The sequence below is a fragment of the Solanum pennellii genome, chromosome 4 (genome assembly GCF_001406875.1).
Source record: "Solanum pennellii chromosome 4, SPENNV200".
Taxonomy (NCBI): domain Eukaryota; kingdom Viridiplantae; phylum Streptophyta; class Magnoliopsida; order Solanales; family Solanaceae; genus Solanum; species Solanum pennellii.
This window is the reverse complement of record NC_028640.1, coordinates 70,812,844-70,831,298: the sequence shown is the minus strand read 5'-3', so window position 1 is coordinate 70,831,298 and position 18,455 is coordinate 70,812,844. Positions and strand designations below refer to the sequence as shown.

General features: G+C 34.8%; 3 protein-coding genes across 3 annotated transcripts; 1 reads left to right on the top strand and 2 right to left on the bottom strand.

Annotated features, from left to right (window-relative positions):
- Positions 1–1,618: 1,618 nt before the first annotated feature.
- Positions 1,619–2,523, top strand: LOC107016102 (multifunctional methyltransferase subunit TRM112 homolog A). Its single transcript, XM_015216584.2, has 2 exons — positions 1,619–1,809; positions 1,914–2,523. The coding sequence occupies exon 2, from the start codon at positions 1,914–1,916 to the stop codon at positions 2,280–2,282; it is 369 nt and encodes a 122-aa protein (XP_015072070.1). The 5' UTR covers positions 1,619–1,809; the 3' UTR covers positions 2,283–2,523.
- Positions 2,524–2,801: 278 nt separating this feature from the next.
- On the bottom strand, positions 2,802–8,543 carry LOC107015548. Its single transcript, XM_015215860.2, has 8 exons — positions 8,117–8,543; positions 7,890–8,030; positions 7,388–7,612; positions 5,379–5,586; positions 4,041–4,177; positions 3,686–3,766; positions 3,440–3,506; positions 2,802–3,359 (listed from the first exon to the last, which is right to left on the bottom strand). Exons 1-8 carry the CDS (start codon positions 8,416–8,418, stop codon positions 3,045–3,047), a joined length of 1,476 nt encoding a protein of 491 aa, XP_015071346.1. The 5' UTR covers positions 8,419–8,543; the 3' UTR covers positions 2,802–3,044.
- Positions 8,544–9,523: 980 nt separating this feature from the next.
- LOC107015708 (probable mitochondrial adenine nucleotide transporter BTL3) lies at positions 9,524–17,697 on the bottom strand. Its single transcript, XM_015216065.2, has 4 exons — positions 17,072–17,697; positions 12,542–12,845; positions 10,218–10,685; positions 9,524–9,828 (listed from the first exon to the last, which is right to left on the bottom strand). The coding sequence occupies exons 1-4, from the start codon at positions 17,530–17,532 to the stop codon at positions 9,760–9,762; spliced, it is 1,302 nt and encodes a 433-aa protein (XP_015071551.1). The 5' UTR covers positions 17,533–17,697; the 3' UTR covers positions 9,524–9,759.
- Positions 17,698–18,455: the final 758 nt, after the last annotated feature.

Genomic DNA, 18,455 nt, shown 5'->3' with positions numbered 1-18,455 from the left:
CAAGTACCCCCTCAACCTATGCCCGAAATCCCAGAGACACATTTATACTATACTAAGGTCCTATTACCCCCTGAACTTATTTTATATGTAATTTTCTACCCCTTTTTAGCGTACGTGGCACTAGTTCGAAAAAAAAAAAGTCAACCATCATTGGGCCCACAAGATAGTGCCACGTAAGCTAAAAAGGGGTAAAAAATTATTAATAAAATAAGTTCAGGGGGTAATAGGACCTTAGTATAGTATAAGTGTGTCTCTGAGATTTCGGGCATAGGTTGAGGGGGTACTTGGCATTATCCCTTTATTTTAATTACTATTTGTAACAAACTTTTAGTTATGATTACGCGACCTAACTTTTAAATTTTGTATAATTGGTATGCTTGTATAATTTAAAATTTGTATAATATAATTTGTATAACTCAAAATTTGTATAACTATTTACGTTTTCGATGTTTGTAATTGTATAAATTCGTTAGTTCGAGTTTATATAAAAATAACAGATTATAAAAATGTATCTACAAATTATTCAAATCAACAAATTATATAAAAAATAACTCAAACTATAACTATAATCCACAAATATGCAAACTATGACTACGGAGCATAATCAAGTTCCCTTATTATATTACGGTTCACTAAACTTTAAGGACCCGTTTGGTAGGCGGTATTAGGTAGAATAATCCATGGATTAAAATTTAATCCAGCTAATACATTGTTTGGTTACTTCATTTAATTTAATTCATGGATTGCTTATCTATCATAGGTGGTATTATCTTATCCCTTGAAAATGGAGGGATAACTAATCCAAGGTTTGTTAAACCTTGGATAAGATCCCTAAATGACTAAACTAACCCTTTATTCTTTTTTAAAAAAAATTTCTTTTGTAATTTAATTTCCTTTTTATTTATATTAGAGTGGTTATAAATGTTCTTTTTTAATTCTCCAAATTTGTTTGGTGTAATTTAATGATTTTACTAATATTTTTTTCTTCATTTTTTTCTTGATTTTTTTTATATTCAAGATAATTTGTCAATTACCCACTTGAACTATTGTTTTAAAAATAAAAATAAAAATAAGCTTTAGGTATTAACAATTTAAGTAGTCTTAAATCTATGTTAAGTTTAAGATATATACTTAACCCACAAAAAATTAGAAATACATTGTGCCATCACTGATCTTCTTAGTGGTACATCATACCTTAAAATTAATAACAATTTTATATATATGTATTTGATTTAACTAATTAAATAGAATAAATAATTTTTTAAAAAAATTATCCGGTCCGGTAGTTATCTACCTTGACTTAGTTACATGAAATAAACACTCATAATAACACAAGGATATAATAGGAAAGAATTTTTTTGTAGAATTATAAATTAAACATAAAATTAAGTGGAAAGTAGTGAACCAAACACTTAACAAAAAATAATTCCTGCACTATTAATCCCTGCATTACTAATCCCTACATTACTAATCGATGCATTACTAATCCCTACATTACTAATCCATGCATTACTAATCCCTGCACTATCAATGTTCGTACCAAACGACACCTAAATAAGTTTACAAAATGGGCTATATTTCAAAACATTGTCATCACAACTCACAAGTGGCTACATTACTGGCCCGACCCTAACTCCGGCCCAAACCCTAGACTTCTTCTTTACCCCTGCCACAAAAACGCCTCGTAGAACAACCATTAGAGCAACTCGAGAAGTAAGAGAGAGGACTGAAAATACAATTTCTCCGGCGCCGTCCAAGGCCTGTAAAATCGGAATTTCATCGCATTAGCAAATTCATCCCAACTTCAAAGTAATTCTAATTTCTTTTGTTTCTGTTTTCTGCCCCCCGAGTATTTTTTTGAATTCAAGTGTTTGAAATGTTTTCTTAATTGTTTTCATGAAATCTATTCGCAGATGAGGTTGTTAACTCACAACATGTTATCATCCAACATCAAGGGAGTCGCAAATGGATTCCCGTTGAAGATCGAGGTTGTGAAAGTGGTAGAGAAAGAGGTTGATTTCAATATCGATTTTCTCAAGAACATGTTCCATAAGGTTGAATGGAAGGCACTGGCGGAAGCTTCTAGAACCATGGGTTACGCCGAACTGCCTGAAAATGTTGATGCTGCTATGGTAAACTCAGATGATTTTCTTCATAAGTTTCATCATGCCCTTCTTGAGCTTCATCTTGAAGAGGGTGCCTTGGTTTGTCCAGAGACTGGCCGGAAATTTCCTGTCAATAAAGGCATTCCCAATATGCTTCTTCATGAAGACGAGGTCTGATTAGTTTTTTTTTTCTTTTTTTGGGTATTGATATGTTTTGGTTTGGGAATGGGGATTAGGGTTCTTGATAATAGGGTTTAAGGGGTTTGTTATGATATACCATTTTGAATTGTAATGCTATTATTGGAAGACATTGTCGATATTATGGAGTAATTACCAGAACTTCTTTGTTGCACCACACCGCTACATCTGAGATTGTAGTTTTGTATCGAAATTACAACCTTCAAACTTCTGTTTTGAAGTTTATAAGTCTGACTTATTGTAATTTTGTATCGAAATTACAACCTTCAGAGTTATGTTTTGAAGTTCATAAGTTTTTAGACGGACCAAATCAAGCATGAACCATGAAAGCATGAAACTAAACCATATTGGCTTATCTCTCAAGAAAAATCATTAAGACGTTGACATGGAAATCATTCTTGGCCTACCTAAAAGAAGTTCAGGATTGGCAACACTGAATAATTTGTTGCAAACATTTCACATTGCTCAACGGATAAGCAATTTATAAAGGCCTGGATATGATATGAATATTTTGAGAGCGTTAACATTACAACATCTCTCAAATTTCTAATATAGAAAAATTTTACGATCATAATGATGCAAGACAATTCAATGTACTGGCTGCAACAAAGTTCCAACTAAACAGACCATAATTCATTCTACATTTGCATGAAGGTTGATTAGTTCTATGACTATTGTGGTGTACAAAGTTAAATTATTTTTTTGCGACATGCATTGTGTACAATTATATCTCGCGGTTCCTTATATGGATGAGGAACGCCATTTCTTGCGAGGAGTGGTATCGTAGGGGGGAAGAGGCACACCAAACACCCAATCAAGAACATTCAAGTACTTGGATTTGAAGACATCCCTCTCCATAGCATAACAATGCATGATAATTGCAGTTGCCATGCTAAAGATCACGACATCACCTCTCTTTAATTTTTCAGACTGAGGCAAATAACCAACATCAGCCATGCACGTGACGAAACTCTCAAGTGCCCGAGCAAGACAATAGAGTGAAATCTCTATCCTTCTGCTTTTCTTCTCGATTGCCAGGGCCAGACCAGTAGGGAACTGTAAAATGTTTTTATGTTAGCTTTACAAAGGGAGAAGCAAAACGATTGGTTAAGAAAGATAATTAATCTGTCCTATACCGTTCCCAGTGCCACCATGGGGATGTTACACCTCTTGAACAGCCTGAAGAGAAAGCATGTCCACAACCTAACAATGAAACAGCAGATGAAGCTTTGAGATGAGCAATCATTTTGAAGTAAGAGTACTTAAACTTAGAGGGGGCTTAACATCGTCAGATGAAAGGACTGAAAAACGCGGAAAATTATTCATAACAAAGACAGTAAAATGCAAAAATTTAACAAATCAAATCAGTTCTTAGTTCTTACCAGGCAGACGAACAATACATGGAGAGAAATAGACTAGACCTTGCTGTACCAAGGAGACCCTTCGCCAAAATTGTGTTAGGTCTGCAAAAATTTCCTCAAAATGTTGTAATAACTGGAGCTGAAGGAAGATGATTATACACTTATAGAGCTTGGAAATGGAATGGGCTAAAAGCAATATGGACTATCATGAGGGAAATGTACTTCCAAATGATAAATTATTCGTAGTAACAACTATGCTAAAATAATTCTCCTATAATGCTACAGATATTATCAACCAATGGCTGATCGACGGATAATCCAAGAGAAAACGAAGAAGACAAGATGATTTGTCATTGAAGAAACCAACATTCAGTACCTTTTCAAGATGCCTTGACGATGTACAATGAGTGCAGGAACTAAATAAACTGGAAGGTAAACTGGCAGAGCTCTCTTGTAGGCTTGAATTAGAAATGAAATGAAATGTGCACCACATCCTTGATTCTCATGTACTATCTGCATGAACATCCAAAGGGAAAACAGTGCTTGCAGATCAACAATATCAGCATGTCGATTAAACTCTTGCAATCCTTGATTACTATGAATCCAAAAAATTTCAAGATAGCAGCACCTACCTTAGGCAAACACATGAAACACAATTAAGAGTCTACTATTGAGGCCAATACAACAGGATGTTTGGTTTTGGCATAACATTTACAGGTAGCAGAAGTACACGAAAGGGCAATTGCATCATCCAGTTACATCCTCAACTGAAAAATCATGAAGCTACAGCTTCTTTTTCTTTTTGGTAGTATAAAGTGGCTACAGCACTGCAGGTATTTTTATTCATATGAAGCTAATCAGTGACTCGTGCGCCATAATTGGACCTATAAAGCAAATTGATGAACAAAACTAATCGTGTACTTAATCTAGAACTCTTGATCTGCAGAATTGATAGTCCACACATATCAAACCTCATATAGTTCTCCTCTTCAACTGGGTATTCAATATGATAATCAAATCAGAAAACAGTTCCTTTTGCTGTAATACAACTTAAATGCATTTCATGTAGCCCCAAAATACCACATGAAAGAAGAACGGAAAGAGTATCATAATTTCCGAACAGTGTATAATAGACAAAAGGAAGTGAACAACACATTTTCCACTAACACATAATAACATCCAGATATTGCATTTGCCTTCATTAGCTCTAAAAAAGTATTTGACTATCAAGCATGCTGGTTATTGAAAGGCAAAGGGTAACTAACAAACAACAAAAAAGGAAAAAGAACTATGATATGAATAAAATTCATTAATCTACAAAGCAGTTTAATCTAATTCATAAAGTAGTGACTACATAAACTTACTAGAAATAGTCAATGGCATCAATTTACGGGCCCTTAATAAAAAGATATATTGCTCAAGTCCCAAGAGCCCTCATTTTTATTTTTAAAATTTGATAATTAAACCCTAAATTTAGATTACCCAAACAACCTCAAAAGCTTAAGAATGCAGAACAATAGAAACAGAGAACACGAACAACCTCCAGCCAACCTCCAACTTCTAGCTCTACACAGTATATATTGTAACTCCTTTCCCCTCCACCATTTTATTAAGTAGCAACATTTGCTTTAGGAGAAACACGCCCACTAAAATAGAAAGCAGCATTCATATTTGGACTAGTATTCCTGCCAAAGAACAGGAAACTATGACATACCGAGCAGGGTACTTTCATTTGCGGATCCAGTTTGATGTCAATACCATTGGACTTGTAGTGATTCTCTATTGCTTCCAAATTCATTACAGAGTTCCCACATGCCAGGTCTTTCACACCCTGCAGGATAACCAAAGCTTTGCCACCATGTTTGTTGAGAAAGGATTTGTAAGATGGATGCAGACTATCTTGCTTCAATATATAAGCGGACCTAACATAAATTAAAAAATGCAATATGAGAGAAAAACATTGCTCATAAGGGAATAGGCATCTCAAACTCATAATAAGCAAATCAGGCTTCTGAGTGAATCAGGTTTAGAATTCTGAACTCACTACATTTTAATCAAAACAATAGACCAACAGGAAAGAGAATTTTTATCTTTATTGTAATACCAGTGACAAATAAGCGTTTAGAGAACTACTTGTAGACAGAAGTTTAGGGTAATTTCTGCAGGACCTTGTAATCACAACTAATCCTATGAGGCACAATTTTTTATCTTTTCCATAGAAGTAACATATCTACAACGTTAGCACTTGCTGTGCATATTGTGAAGTGCTAAAAACTGACTTGTTGTGTATATATTGTATCCCTTCCTTTTGGATATTACAGATTTGACCTCTTCTTGCCGTTGCTAACAAAATACACCCAATCTCCCACATCATCAGCAGGAGCCAAAGTTATATGGGATGACAATGCTAGCTTGGGTAAATATAGGAATTCCACTTGGGCTAATGGAGCACGAAAGCCCAAACAGTTACTTTTACTCATTGTTGAGGTACATTATCCTTGAATTGTTGTGCTTCGGGATGACACACATGCAAAGACAGTAGTATGTTCATTGAAGGCTTTGCTTTGTAAAAATCCTTTCCACATAAGATACATGGATATGTATAAGGAAGCTAGAGCTTGGGAAATGCAGTGTTGCTTTCTTCAAAGGAGATACTAAATATGTCAACTATCTCATGTTATCGCTGCAAATTGGTGCAGTAGTATGCTTAATTAATTAAACTAAACACATGGCATCAAGATTTTTATAAACAGGGTCCTACTTACATTGATAGAAGGGAATGGAGATTAGATCTCAAGACAATCCATAAAATCCTGCTGAAACTATAATATGTTTTTTCACATTCTCCATAATGCAAGGTCATGATATAGTTCTTTCATTGTATATTGTGACATATGAATAAAGAATCTGATATTGACCTGATTGACAGATGAAAATTCTACTATTCTTGAAACATATTACCAGATTACCAAATGAGACTATCAGTTTTAACATTCATCATAATAAGACTACTGAAAATGTTGGTGTCCTATCAGCACTTTGACAGTCATGACTTCCTTAATCTGAGACAGCCACTTCAATATAGGAGAGACTGAGCACGCATATACAACGTTTAGAACATAAAGCTTACAAAGTTGTAAACCACTGGTAATAGACTGACCACAGTTCATGCATTTATGTAGCTGTCACTTCCATTAGAATAATCCCAAAGACAATCAATCTGATACATATCAAAACATAAGGGTGAATTTTAATCAAGAAGTCAACTTCATCCTCCAATTATTTAAGTTCCCTCACTCTCCACTAAAATGGGATAAAAATTTTAGGCAATGGCCACTTAGGGAAACTTCTCTATCATGGTTGACTTGGAAAGTACCTCATTTCTTGGCCAACTTCAATACAAAGACAAATCAATATGATTTATCAGCTTAGAGCCAAGCATGGTTAATCTCAACTTCTAAGCACCGCAACTTACATCATGTTCAAAAGGAAGAAACGTTTACTTGTTCATGACATAGCAGTTTATCAAAATGCAGCACTAAAAATGCATAAAATTGCAGTTTTACATTGTCAAGAACGAAACGAGATTGTGTAGTAAAAATAATAATGTATTATACATCTAAAGCTTAAGAAATATGGCTTGTAATTAAAGGAAGGATATCATTACTCAGTATTTTTATATATGAAATTAAGTCCCACAAAAGGAGAAAAAACGATGCTTACAGGATCTGTGAAGAGGATAGACACATAAGGAAAATGTCTCCATGAGCCCAAGTTAAAGGCTTGCATATGCGCCCAAACCGCTTACTTTTTATTCCACAACGGGATGCCAACACAGCCGCACGCACAAGAATGTAAACCGCCAAGCTCGTGTGCTGTGTATTACCAGTAAGAAGCAATGATGGCCCTGCAATTGCACCCGCTAGCAATGCTCTCCACTTAGCTGTCCTGAAATTAAAATAAGTTTCTGCTTAATCTACTCTCTACTGTTAGGTTAATCATCTCACCAACTCTCAAACAAATGACAATTTTCTGATTTTCGCCCACATATATACAAACACACGCTCAAACAATACAATACATAATTATATGCTTAGATAAATAACAGATTAGTAATATCTATTTCGCATTTACATAATTATATTTAACAAACTGAAAACATCCGAATTTAATTAACACATGCATACATACCAATGTGTGTGTATGAGCATAAACAGTGACATACCTTCGATGACCTCCCCAAGCGGACACAATTTCATCAACTGATACAAATGTACCAGAGAAAGTGCCAAGGAACAGACCATATCTTAGAGTTTCCTTTAGTGCCAAAACTACATCATCCCTGCTCGAGACCATTTGCCCTTTCCTAAAAAATTAAAACATACTCAAATGAGCTTAAACCAACGGGGTATAATTTAGATCCAAAACTTTGAGGATTTAAAACAACTTTACTTCGCAGAGGACATCGATTTCCTACGTCTTAGCCGAGAGAGAACAGCAAAGATAGCGAGGCCACCTTTTAGACCAGCGCCAATAGTGAATCCTTTAACGGAAGCACTAAATATTCTCCAAAGCTTGTCGTAATCCTGAACCGGATAAGATTCGAGGCTAAGCAAAGAGCAAGATGACGAAGAGGAAGGGAGAGTCGATCGCCGGCAATGCTGGCAGTTCTGGATTAGGCTTTCCTCATCGAGGGAAGAGCACGTACATCGGCCACCGGCAGAGACATCAGCTCCGTCGCCGGACGGCGGCATAGCGGCGGTTGGAATGGAAAGCGTTTCCGGATGAAACTCTGAGATTATCGAAGGGCAAGTGGAAGTATTACACGTATGAATGTAGAATTAGCAGTTGAAGATGACGGTTTTTAATTTTAAAAATTTTATTTTCAGATTCTTTTGGATTGTGGTTTTCACTCATTGTCGTTTTAAATAAAAATAAAATACACTAGGATTATTTTTCTATAAAATTTAGTATATTAATTAATATTTAATTTTAATTTTTTTTATATTCAAATATTTTGAATAAATAAAAATGAATAGAGTTTCAACATCAGTGGCACAGTGAAAAGAAGAATAAATTATGTGTGGTTATTGGTCTGCCCTGTCTCGCCAGAGGTTAATTAAATGCGCAGTCAAATAGGTAAAATTAATGATAGGATTGGTTTATTATTTTTGTCATTGACTTGTCACCTTCAAAATGTGAGGAGAATGATATTTAAAACTTACAAGCTACTACTGCTAACAATTATGTGATATGATTGTTTCATGTATAAAAGAATATAAGCCAACTGCGTGTAGTTTTAAAAGTAAAATTGAAATTTGTTTCCAATAAAGGAACTTATCATTTTCTTAGAAACATGGGAGAGAGTGTCAATTTTTTCCTGGTATATTAACAAAAGAAATTTGAAGTGAAAACATTCAGTTGACTTATATACAATATTCTTGCAAACCATTGAATCAAAGATTTGGAAAAGAATCAACCATTAAATTAGAAAATCTTGTTCTTATGATTTATTTTTGTTATTTACTCAAATAATACAATAGTGCTTAAGAACAGACTTGGGTTTGGTTATTATTTTTTTACTTCCTAATTTACACTCACTGAAAAAAGACTTGAATCGAAATAAGAGATACGCATGGATATTCACATATAGGCTATAGATATGTATAACTTATACAAATTTGAACGAGCTAGATACATCCAACATGTTGGTTAAACTTGAAAATTAGAGATCTCGATACGAAGAAATTCAGATAAGGGGATATCATGTTTTGAATTTTCAAATAATCAATTTTCATCTTTTAAGATCTCGGTATTCATTTTTCCATTGGGTTCTTGTTCATATAGCTCTTTTTATCATTTGATGAACCTTTACTTCCCAATAATAAAATGTTTTTCTTTTGGGGATAGAAGAGAGTAAAATATAGTATCGAGTCTGTGAATCTGGATCTAAGCTAAGAATTTTTCATCAAGTGTTAGAGAGAAATTTTAGATTTCATGTCCAACAAACTAGATCCTACCTCTTTAACATCAAGGTGATGAATAACATTGTAATACAATGCTTTTGTACCACACTACTTAGCAACAGATGTCCTTCATTCCGCTTTGAGAACAATCTTCATGAACTCATAGACGAAGTAGCTTATGGAGGCTGAAGGTAACACCTGAAAATTCAGAACATGAAAATTGAGAATGGGAAAGTCTTGATAGTTAAAGAGATTTGAAAAGAAGAAGATGAATTCAATCCCTAGAGATATACTTGAAATTTCGAATACTATAATCATATACATATGCAAGTCAATTGAACTGAAATATGACAATCCCTCTAGGTCTGAATGAAGTACAATTGCTGCTATTTATAGAAAGGGTGAAAAGGAAGATAAAAGGAAGAAATTAGAGATGCCACCACCCCAGAATCTTGTGAACTCCATGCATATTGAGGAGCAGAAGGGTTGGGAAGAACATTGTGTTCAGTTTCGGAGATTAAAATGAGTCCTTTTCCAATTAAAAAGTAATCTCAAACATAATGACATGGTTAAACAGGTACTGGTACCTGTAGTAAACTAGGGATTAGTCCTGCATATAGAGCTGGAACACCTCCCTGTTCAACAATCTTCGCACATGTTGCCAACGCACTCAGTTTAGATGCTCGGCCTTGTAATTGAAGATGTCTTCTAATGACCTCAAATGGATAAGTTGCGGCTTCAGCACAAGCACCAGCAATAGCACCATGAAGTAAGGTCCTCATAGGTCCCAACTCAAGCTGGTCAAAAGCATTGAGCTCTGCTCCCTGATTCTTCATATACTCTATTCTTTTTCTGCCTTCAGGTGAATGCAAATAAGCTGATTTTAATATGTCATATACACCATAGAAAACAGCCGCTGCTGGGGCCATACTCAAAATGGAGGGTACTAGTCCCTTATAAAGAGAGAAGAATCCTTCAGTTCTGATCACATGATGGAAAGCTCCAACCACACCACCCAAGGCTTCTCCACCCCGTGCCACTAACTTGGTCCGGATCTGAAAGGTTTTAAATTATCAGCAACATAGGAATTAACAAAGCAGAAGCCAGAGAAAATCAACTTCCCCAATCATAAGGAGGATAATCAAATCTAATACGGACATTTCTGAAAAAAGGAAAAATCAATAATAAGGACATCAGCTGATGTGAACACGTTACAAATCATACTTATTAAAAACAAAAGATTGTTACACATTCTTACAGAAGAGGAAATGCAAACTACTTCAGCACAATTTCTTACATATTCAAATCAGAGACCTAAAAACTATGTACTAAAACCAGGGCTTTGATGCTACTGGTTGACAGAATATCATTCCATGCACTATGTTATATTAGGAGCATGTATCAAACCTGAAAGATGAGGGAAAAACTAGTTTGGTCCATATTAACAATAACAGACATTGTCCAGTACCCATTTTGTTGCTGGTTCCCTGATGAAGCTAAAATTGCTCTATTCTTCCATCTCATTCCTTGTTTTTCTCTTGGACAAAGCTGTTGCACTAATCCTTTCTTTTTCCTTCTTTATCAGTAGCTGCTGTACTAAATTCTATACAGGGCATTTCGCTCCTTCACCCTGCCATGTATGTCATCTTCAGTTGGGACCCTTCTATTATCTGTTTTAGAAAAAAAAAAATCTAAATCCTCAACTTCTCTCGACTAAATCAGTTTAATTCTAATCCAAAATGACACATTAAGATTCTTAGTTATATTATTCTGTATTCCAAAAGTTTTCCCATCTTTTGGTACCTTATACATATTAATAAATAGCAAAAACAAAAAAGGATGTGCTTAAGGATCTTCTAGTCAGGATTCACAATGATGTGTTCTTGCTTGAGGACGAGAAGCTTAAACGCCAGAGGAAGTTGATAAGAGTTTATTAATCATCAACCTCTTTGTCGACAGCCCAAGGCTTTCACTCAAGCACTGTCCCACCTCCCCATTCCTTTTTTTTTTCAATAAGGACCCACCTCCCTGGTCCTTTCTGCCACTAGCTGGCTTTCCTTTCCCCTTGTCACACCACTATCTCCTTCCACAACTCACCAAGAAATACTAGAAAAACAAAAAAGGTTTAGAGGCAAAACCTGCTTGAAATGTTAGAACTCATCAACAGATGAATTAGAAACAGCGTAACCACCAAATGGATCATGTTTTCAATCAGCAACTGTAAAATATACGAGAAATAGGACAGTTATGGATCAAAATGGGATGGGTAGATGATTATTGACACTTGAAGATAAGGGATCCAAAATATCAACCTTCTTTCCTTCAAATCCTAACTTTTTCATATAAGAATCTCTTGTTTTTTGATTGTGGAATTTCCGATGCAAATCAAAGTCTAACAAAAAGATATCTCCTTTCTACAAGAAGAAACCTATAATCAATGAATGATACAAGTCAAACAGACAAGCAGCTAGTATTTTGCAGAACTTAAACCATAAGATTATGTGACATAATACCTCTGTTTTTACTCCATATGTTAATTTTATAATTTTAGTCCTATTTTCGGATTTGACTTGTACTTGCAGCCTTCCTTTTTGGATTCAGCTAGAAGGTGAGAATTGTACTGAAGGAACGGAAGAACCATGAGCAACATAAAGGATGTTTTCTAAAGAAGAGAAAGGAGCTCTCTTATTTTCCTTTCTCTAGCTATTTGTGGATTAGAAATGTACTAGTAAAGAAAACAATTACATAGAAAAGAAGTTCTTACATTTGACAGTTCTGTCAACAGCTAGATCAAAATGTAAAATTAATGCACTGGCAGTTTTATGTGTTTATACACGATCTTAGATGGGCTTAGTGAAAATTATAAATATCAAAAGGCTTAAAAAATGCAAATTTCCATCTCATGACTTACAGTGTCCAGTGGTAAGCACATCACAGTAGCAGTCACACCAGCTGCAGCACCAGCAACAAACCGCTCGATGTTAGTAGTTTCTTCATTTCCTGATAATCTTAGGAGTTGCTTTCTGTATGTGTCAAAAGCACAAAAATTAACTGCCTTAAAAGGAGCAGTACGAAGTATATTAACCAAGTTCCCTTTCCAAAAGCCTCTCAAGCCTTGAGTAACTGCAATTGTTTTGATGAGCTCCGAGAGGTGTTTCTGTTCACCACGAACTATATATTCCAGCTTTAGTCTTTCAAGTGGAGCAACAACAGTTCTGCAAAAACAAGATTTATTCAAACAGAGTTGAAGCAAAAGGTAATTGTAAGCAGAACTTGAGTTCAAGATCAATGTGAATTTAACTACTTTAGAAGGTATATAGAAGGATAAACTAAACTATCTTTTACCAATTTTTTTTTTGTTTTTTTTTTTTGAAATTGGTAAATTGTATCTTTTACCAATTTTACTATTTTAACTACTAACAAATGTCAAATAATCAAATATAAAGAAGTAAACAGGTCTATTGTGTTAGTTTATACAATTACTTGTCGACTCTGGCCATCACAATATCAGAGAGGACAAGAAACAACGAACAAGAACAGGGAATCGGAACCATATGGAGACTTGAAAAAAGTGTCCAGAGACTCAAAAATAATGAAGAAGTAAATTAACCAGGAATGGATGGACAAGATCGTATTCCAAATAAAACCGATGGACCAACCCTCTCTATCCTCAATATGAAGCTCCCACGACGGTTTCAGAATAACGACCATTCCAAAATTTCATCTAGGTGCAAACTGCAGAGAACTCCTAAAGATGATTAAGGCAATTTGTAAGCTTCATATATTTACTTACCAAAAGGAGGGGTACAAGGGGAATACAAAATTTAACTTCTTTGTATTCAGAAACAGTATGATTAAGAATAAGTTAAAAACTTGAGCATAAGGAATATCTAGAGGCTTAATCCAAATTAAAGGATTTTATTGGAAGTATTTAGATTAAAAATTGTATTAGGTCAAAACGTAATGTTCCTCTTTTCAATTTGAATGTCTTTTTTGACTTTTTAAAAAGATTTAAGAACCTCTCTCCTGCCCTCCGGCAAAAACAAAAAAAGGAAATAACACTTAACAACAATGATTTTAAAAGGTCATAGCACTGTAGAAATATGGATGACTTGATGAGTAACAGGTCGAACTTTTTGGGTAAAAGCTTACTTCAGATTCATCTCTATGTTGGAATGGAGTATAGAAAGTGTATCAAAGAAAAACATGATGCTTTTGGTTTGAGAAGATGGACGTTGATTTGACGGAGATCTGGGAAAAACACAATATTCATCAAATGTAGAGTAACTGAAAAGTGAGACAAAGGTTCAAAGCTTGAGCAAAATGGATGACGGTGCATGCCTTAAAAACATTGATTTATGACTTAACAGAAAATAGGCCTTTGATTCTGAAAAGAAGGCCAAGACAAGGGAGGGATAGCCTAGTGAAAGAGGCCCACTAACTCAATGAGGTTGGGGTTGCGAGTCAACAAGAAAAAAAATTGNAAAACATTGATTTATGACTTAACAGAAAATAGGCCTTTGATTCTGAAAAGAAGGCCAAGACAAAGGAGGGATAGCCTAGTGAAAGAGGCCCACTAACTCAATGAGGTTGGGGTTGCGAGTCAACAAGGAAACAAAATTGGGGAAGGGCCACTGTTTGCTCCTGAATTGTGGTGCTTAAGTGCTGGGGTTTACCATATCTAATAAGGAATGTAAGACCAGACACCACACCATATCCTAATGTTACATTGGACATTCTTTTACCTCAAAACAACAAGAGAAGCATAACTAGACCCATGACACTTTCATTCGTAACAGCAGCATAGTGATATCGGATTATCTAAAGTAACTATGTCCACAGTGTGACTTGTTTGACAGAGCCTCAGATTCTTTTTACTGTTATTAATCTCTCTTAATTAACATTACAGCTTCTTACTCCAACAAAGACTCATCCATTTCCCAGCACTTATACATTTGGAAAACAATTAACGGAAACCATCACCTTTCATGGCATTTCCTCCATATTCACAGTTTATTCATATCCTATATTGAAAATTCAGTCTTCTCTGCATTATTGTTTTTCTGTTACGAAAATCAACCCCTTTCTCCCTCATATCCATCCATATTTACAGCTTTTTTGTTATCATATATTTGAAACTTCATTGTCCATTCCTTGTTTCTTAGAATTCCATCTTTCAGATGCAAGTAAAGATATGGCGGTGTTGTAGATAGGGTCAACTGAGAAGGTCTGGAAGCTTTCACAGACAACCAAGACCAAGAGAGACAGACAACTGCCATCAATACAAATAAGCCAGTTTATACATTCTTTTTCAGTATTATAGTTATGAAAATTTTAATTTGCTTTTTCTGTTCACGCTTAGTTTTTCTATAGTTATTTATGAGGCCAGAAGATATGGATGAACAGCAACCCCTTTGCGCCATGGGGAAAACCTCCGAAGGTGCCACTTAAGAGTTACCAGCAAGAATAGACTAGAAACAGAATCCTAAGTGGATCAAATAATGCCCTCGTGCATTTTAAATTTTTTTCCTTATATTTTGTTAAGAGAACACACCATCTAGCTCCCTGATTGTTGTACTTGCTTTTGAAATGTGCATAAGGAAGAAAGAAGGTAAACTTCGACGGCAAGCAGTTTTGCCTCAAAGGCAGTATGGGAAATTCCCTACCACAGTTTAAGTATTTACATAGGAGATCAAGTGCAAGGAAGCAATAAAAAAAGTCAGCTATGTAATAATTCCTCCAGGCTATGATGAAAATCCACTCTGTTAAATAGGAGACTGACAAGTTATACTATGTTTGCAGCGCATCTTGTTTCTTATCTCCACCTCCTACAAAGCATTTGTCATTGTTCTGCCGACTAGACCCCAAACAATTATGGAGTTATATATATATATATATATATATATATATATATGTATATGAAGTTATGCATAATGTGACAACTCTACACAGCGAACACCAAAAGTAATCAATCATCAATCAACTATGCATTGACCAAACCAGTTGTGTTGGCTATATATATATCCTCTACACCCATTCCATTATGTTCAGATTCATTTTGTTCCAACAAAACCATGTAATTAATTTGTCTTTTTAGGTTACTTTGGAATTCTCTAAAACAACTTGAAACCTCACATTAATTCCTTCACAATTAAGTGTCTAACCAAAAGGCTCCTAGCAAACACTAGATCACTATATATATATCCTCTACACCCATTCCATTATGTTCAGATTCATTTTGTTCCAACAAAACCATGTAATTAATTTGTCTTTTTAGGTTACTTTGGAATTCTCTAAAACAACTTGAAACCTCACATTAATTCCTTCACAATTAAGTGTCTAACCAAAAGGCTCCTAGCAAACACTAGATCTAATTTCAGTAAAATGACAACTAAGCTTAGTCTTTCAATTTGTTTGAATGCCTAAACCATGAGCTAGATTATGAATGAATTCCATATCCACTGTTCAAACTATCAAGACTCCTACCAGATTAGCAATGAGGTCAAAGTGGCAAGGTAGGGGGTGTTAAAAAACTTGGGTTACGAGATCTAATTTTCCCCAAAGCAGGATAACTCTATATATAGTTACTTCGCCCCTTCATTGTCAATAAAATTAACTACTTCTCCCCTTATATGGGTACTTGACTAGGTGTGAGTTGTGACTGTTACATTCGATCTTTTCAATCTGTAATCTCCCTGACGTGGATTTCCTTGTATCATGTCACTCCACTCAAAAGAGGAAAAATTCCCCTCTTAAGACTAAGAAAATTATGATGACCCAAAGATAATAATAACATCAATAAGCAAAAATCATAAGCTGCAGTAATTATTTTTCTTCAATCCAAAACTTGGCAGAGACATTATTCTACGTCACAAAGAAGATAATGATGTATTGAGAACTCTCTCCTCTACACAAAGTAGCTCGTATTTCCCTTATCCCTCCTATATATTACATCTCAAAATTCAATCACAACTTGCCAAATGGCACCTACAAAACAAAGATGTGTTGCTCGGACTCTTCAAAAATCCCAACGAGTGCGGTCGGATTCGCCAAAAATAGTATATTTTTGAAGAATCCGAGACGGGTGCGGCATCAAAAGTGAAGAGTCCGTTGCAACTAAGAAACAAAGTGACACTAGGATATCAACAACAGATCCCCAATAACTAATTTGAAATTCTGAGTAAGTTCAAACTACTGTCAGTGTACAACAACAACAGCTCCGGTGTAATCCCACAAGTGCGGTCTGGGAATATAGAGTGTCCGCGGACCTTACCGCTACTTAAGTGCAGCAAATGGAAGTATTTACTAAAAGGATAAACGACAAGTAAAGAAATCAACAACATAGATACTGGACAAAAGCACTAACCTTGTTAGTATATACCAAAAGGATAAACGACAAGTAAAGAAATCAATAACGCAAATACTGGAGAAAAGCACTAACCTTGATACCATTGCAGCAACTGCTCCAGCCCACAAATGTTTGCTGGTGTTCATTGCACCACGTCCCCGTAACCCAATATTTCGCTTCTTCACAACCCCATTGCCGACACTAGACTCTTCCACCTTTGGACTCTCGTCTCCATTACTCAACAAACATTCACTGGAATTCCCAACAACATCAGTATTCTTCTTAAGTGACAAACTCAAACACAAGAAATTACCCCCAATACCGGCACGAACACTCTTTTTTTCTCGCCGGAAAATTGGTCCACTACGACGAGAAATGGGAGAATGTAACTCACTGGAATCATCAATTGATGATATTTCTAGAAAATTAGATGTAACTGAAGAAGGAATCAACGGTTCAATAAATAATCCACCAGAAAACAAAATTGTATCTGGATTTTCTACAAGTGTGAGACTTTCTAAGTGTTTAAACCAAATAGTATGAACTCCAGTCATTCTAAATTCTACAGTATAGTGAAGCTGAGGAGAATTTTGATGGCATTCAACGGGATAATGGAAGGGAAGATGGCAAAGTCAGCTTTGCTTTGTGTCGCCGCACTGAGCAGCTTCAGCCTTGTTGATTATTTTTTGTGTGGTTTGTACACCATTATTAAACTACCCAAAAAAATTATCATTATTATTGCAACTATTAAGTGCAGGCCCTATATAATAGTAATAATATAGCTAATTGAAATGAAGAAAGTAAGAATATGGTTGTAAATATATTTGAATATTGATCGAAATTGTTGTAATAATCTTAAATTTTAGGTAGGATTTATTATTTTATAAATTATTTAGTAGTTTAATTATTATAAATAGTAATTTATCCCGCTAAATAACTATATATTTTTGAAATATATTAGTATTAAGTAGTACAGAAATAATAGATCCTGCTCAAAATTTGAGATTATTATAATAATTTTGATTAAAATTTATATTTTAAATTTTTTTTATGGATAAAAAATATGATAAATTGTAAGTGTGGTAGTGTGCTTGTCTTGAGAGTTAGTGTTTTGATAAATTGAAAGTGTGGTAGTGTGCTTGTCTTGAAAGTTAGTGTTTTGATGGTTGACACATGTATTTGATGAAAAAAAGGTATGAATAATGTCATTAAGTCTACTGAAATGACTCCTATATATCATTCATAAATAGGGAATACAAAAGAAAAGGATAGAAAAAATTAGATTTTATCATATGGCAAAATTTTGATAGTAATTAGATAAGGTATGTATTAATAGTGGATATTTCATTAGTCTTGAAATATTTGCGTCTTTATTAAGAGTATTTCTTTCAAATACCAGTTACTAAAAGTTAAAAAAAATTTCTCTCACTCTAATCTTAATAGTAATTATTCATTTCAACTACTCAATAAGGAGAAA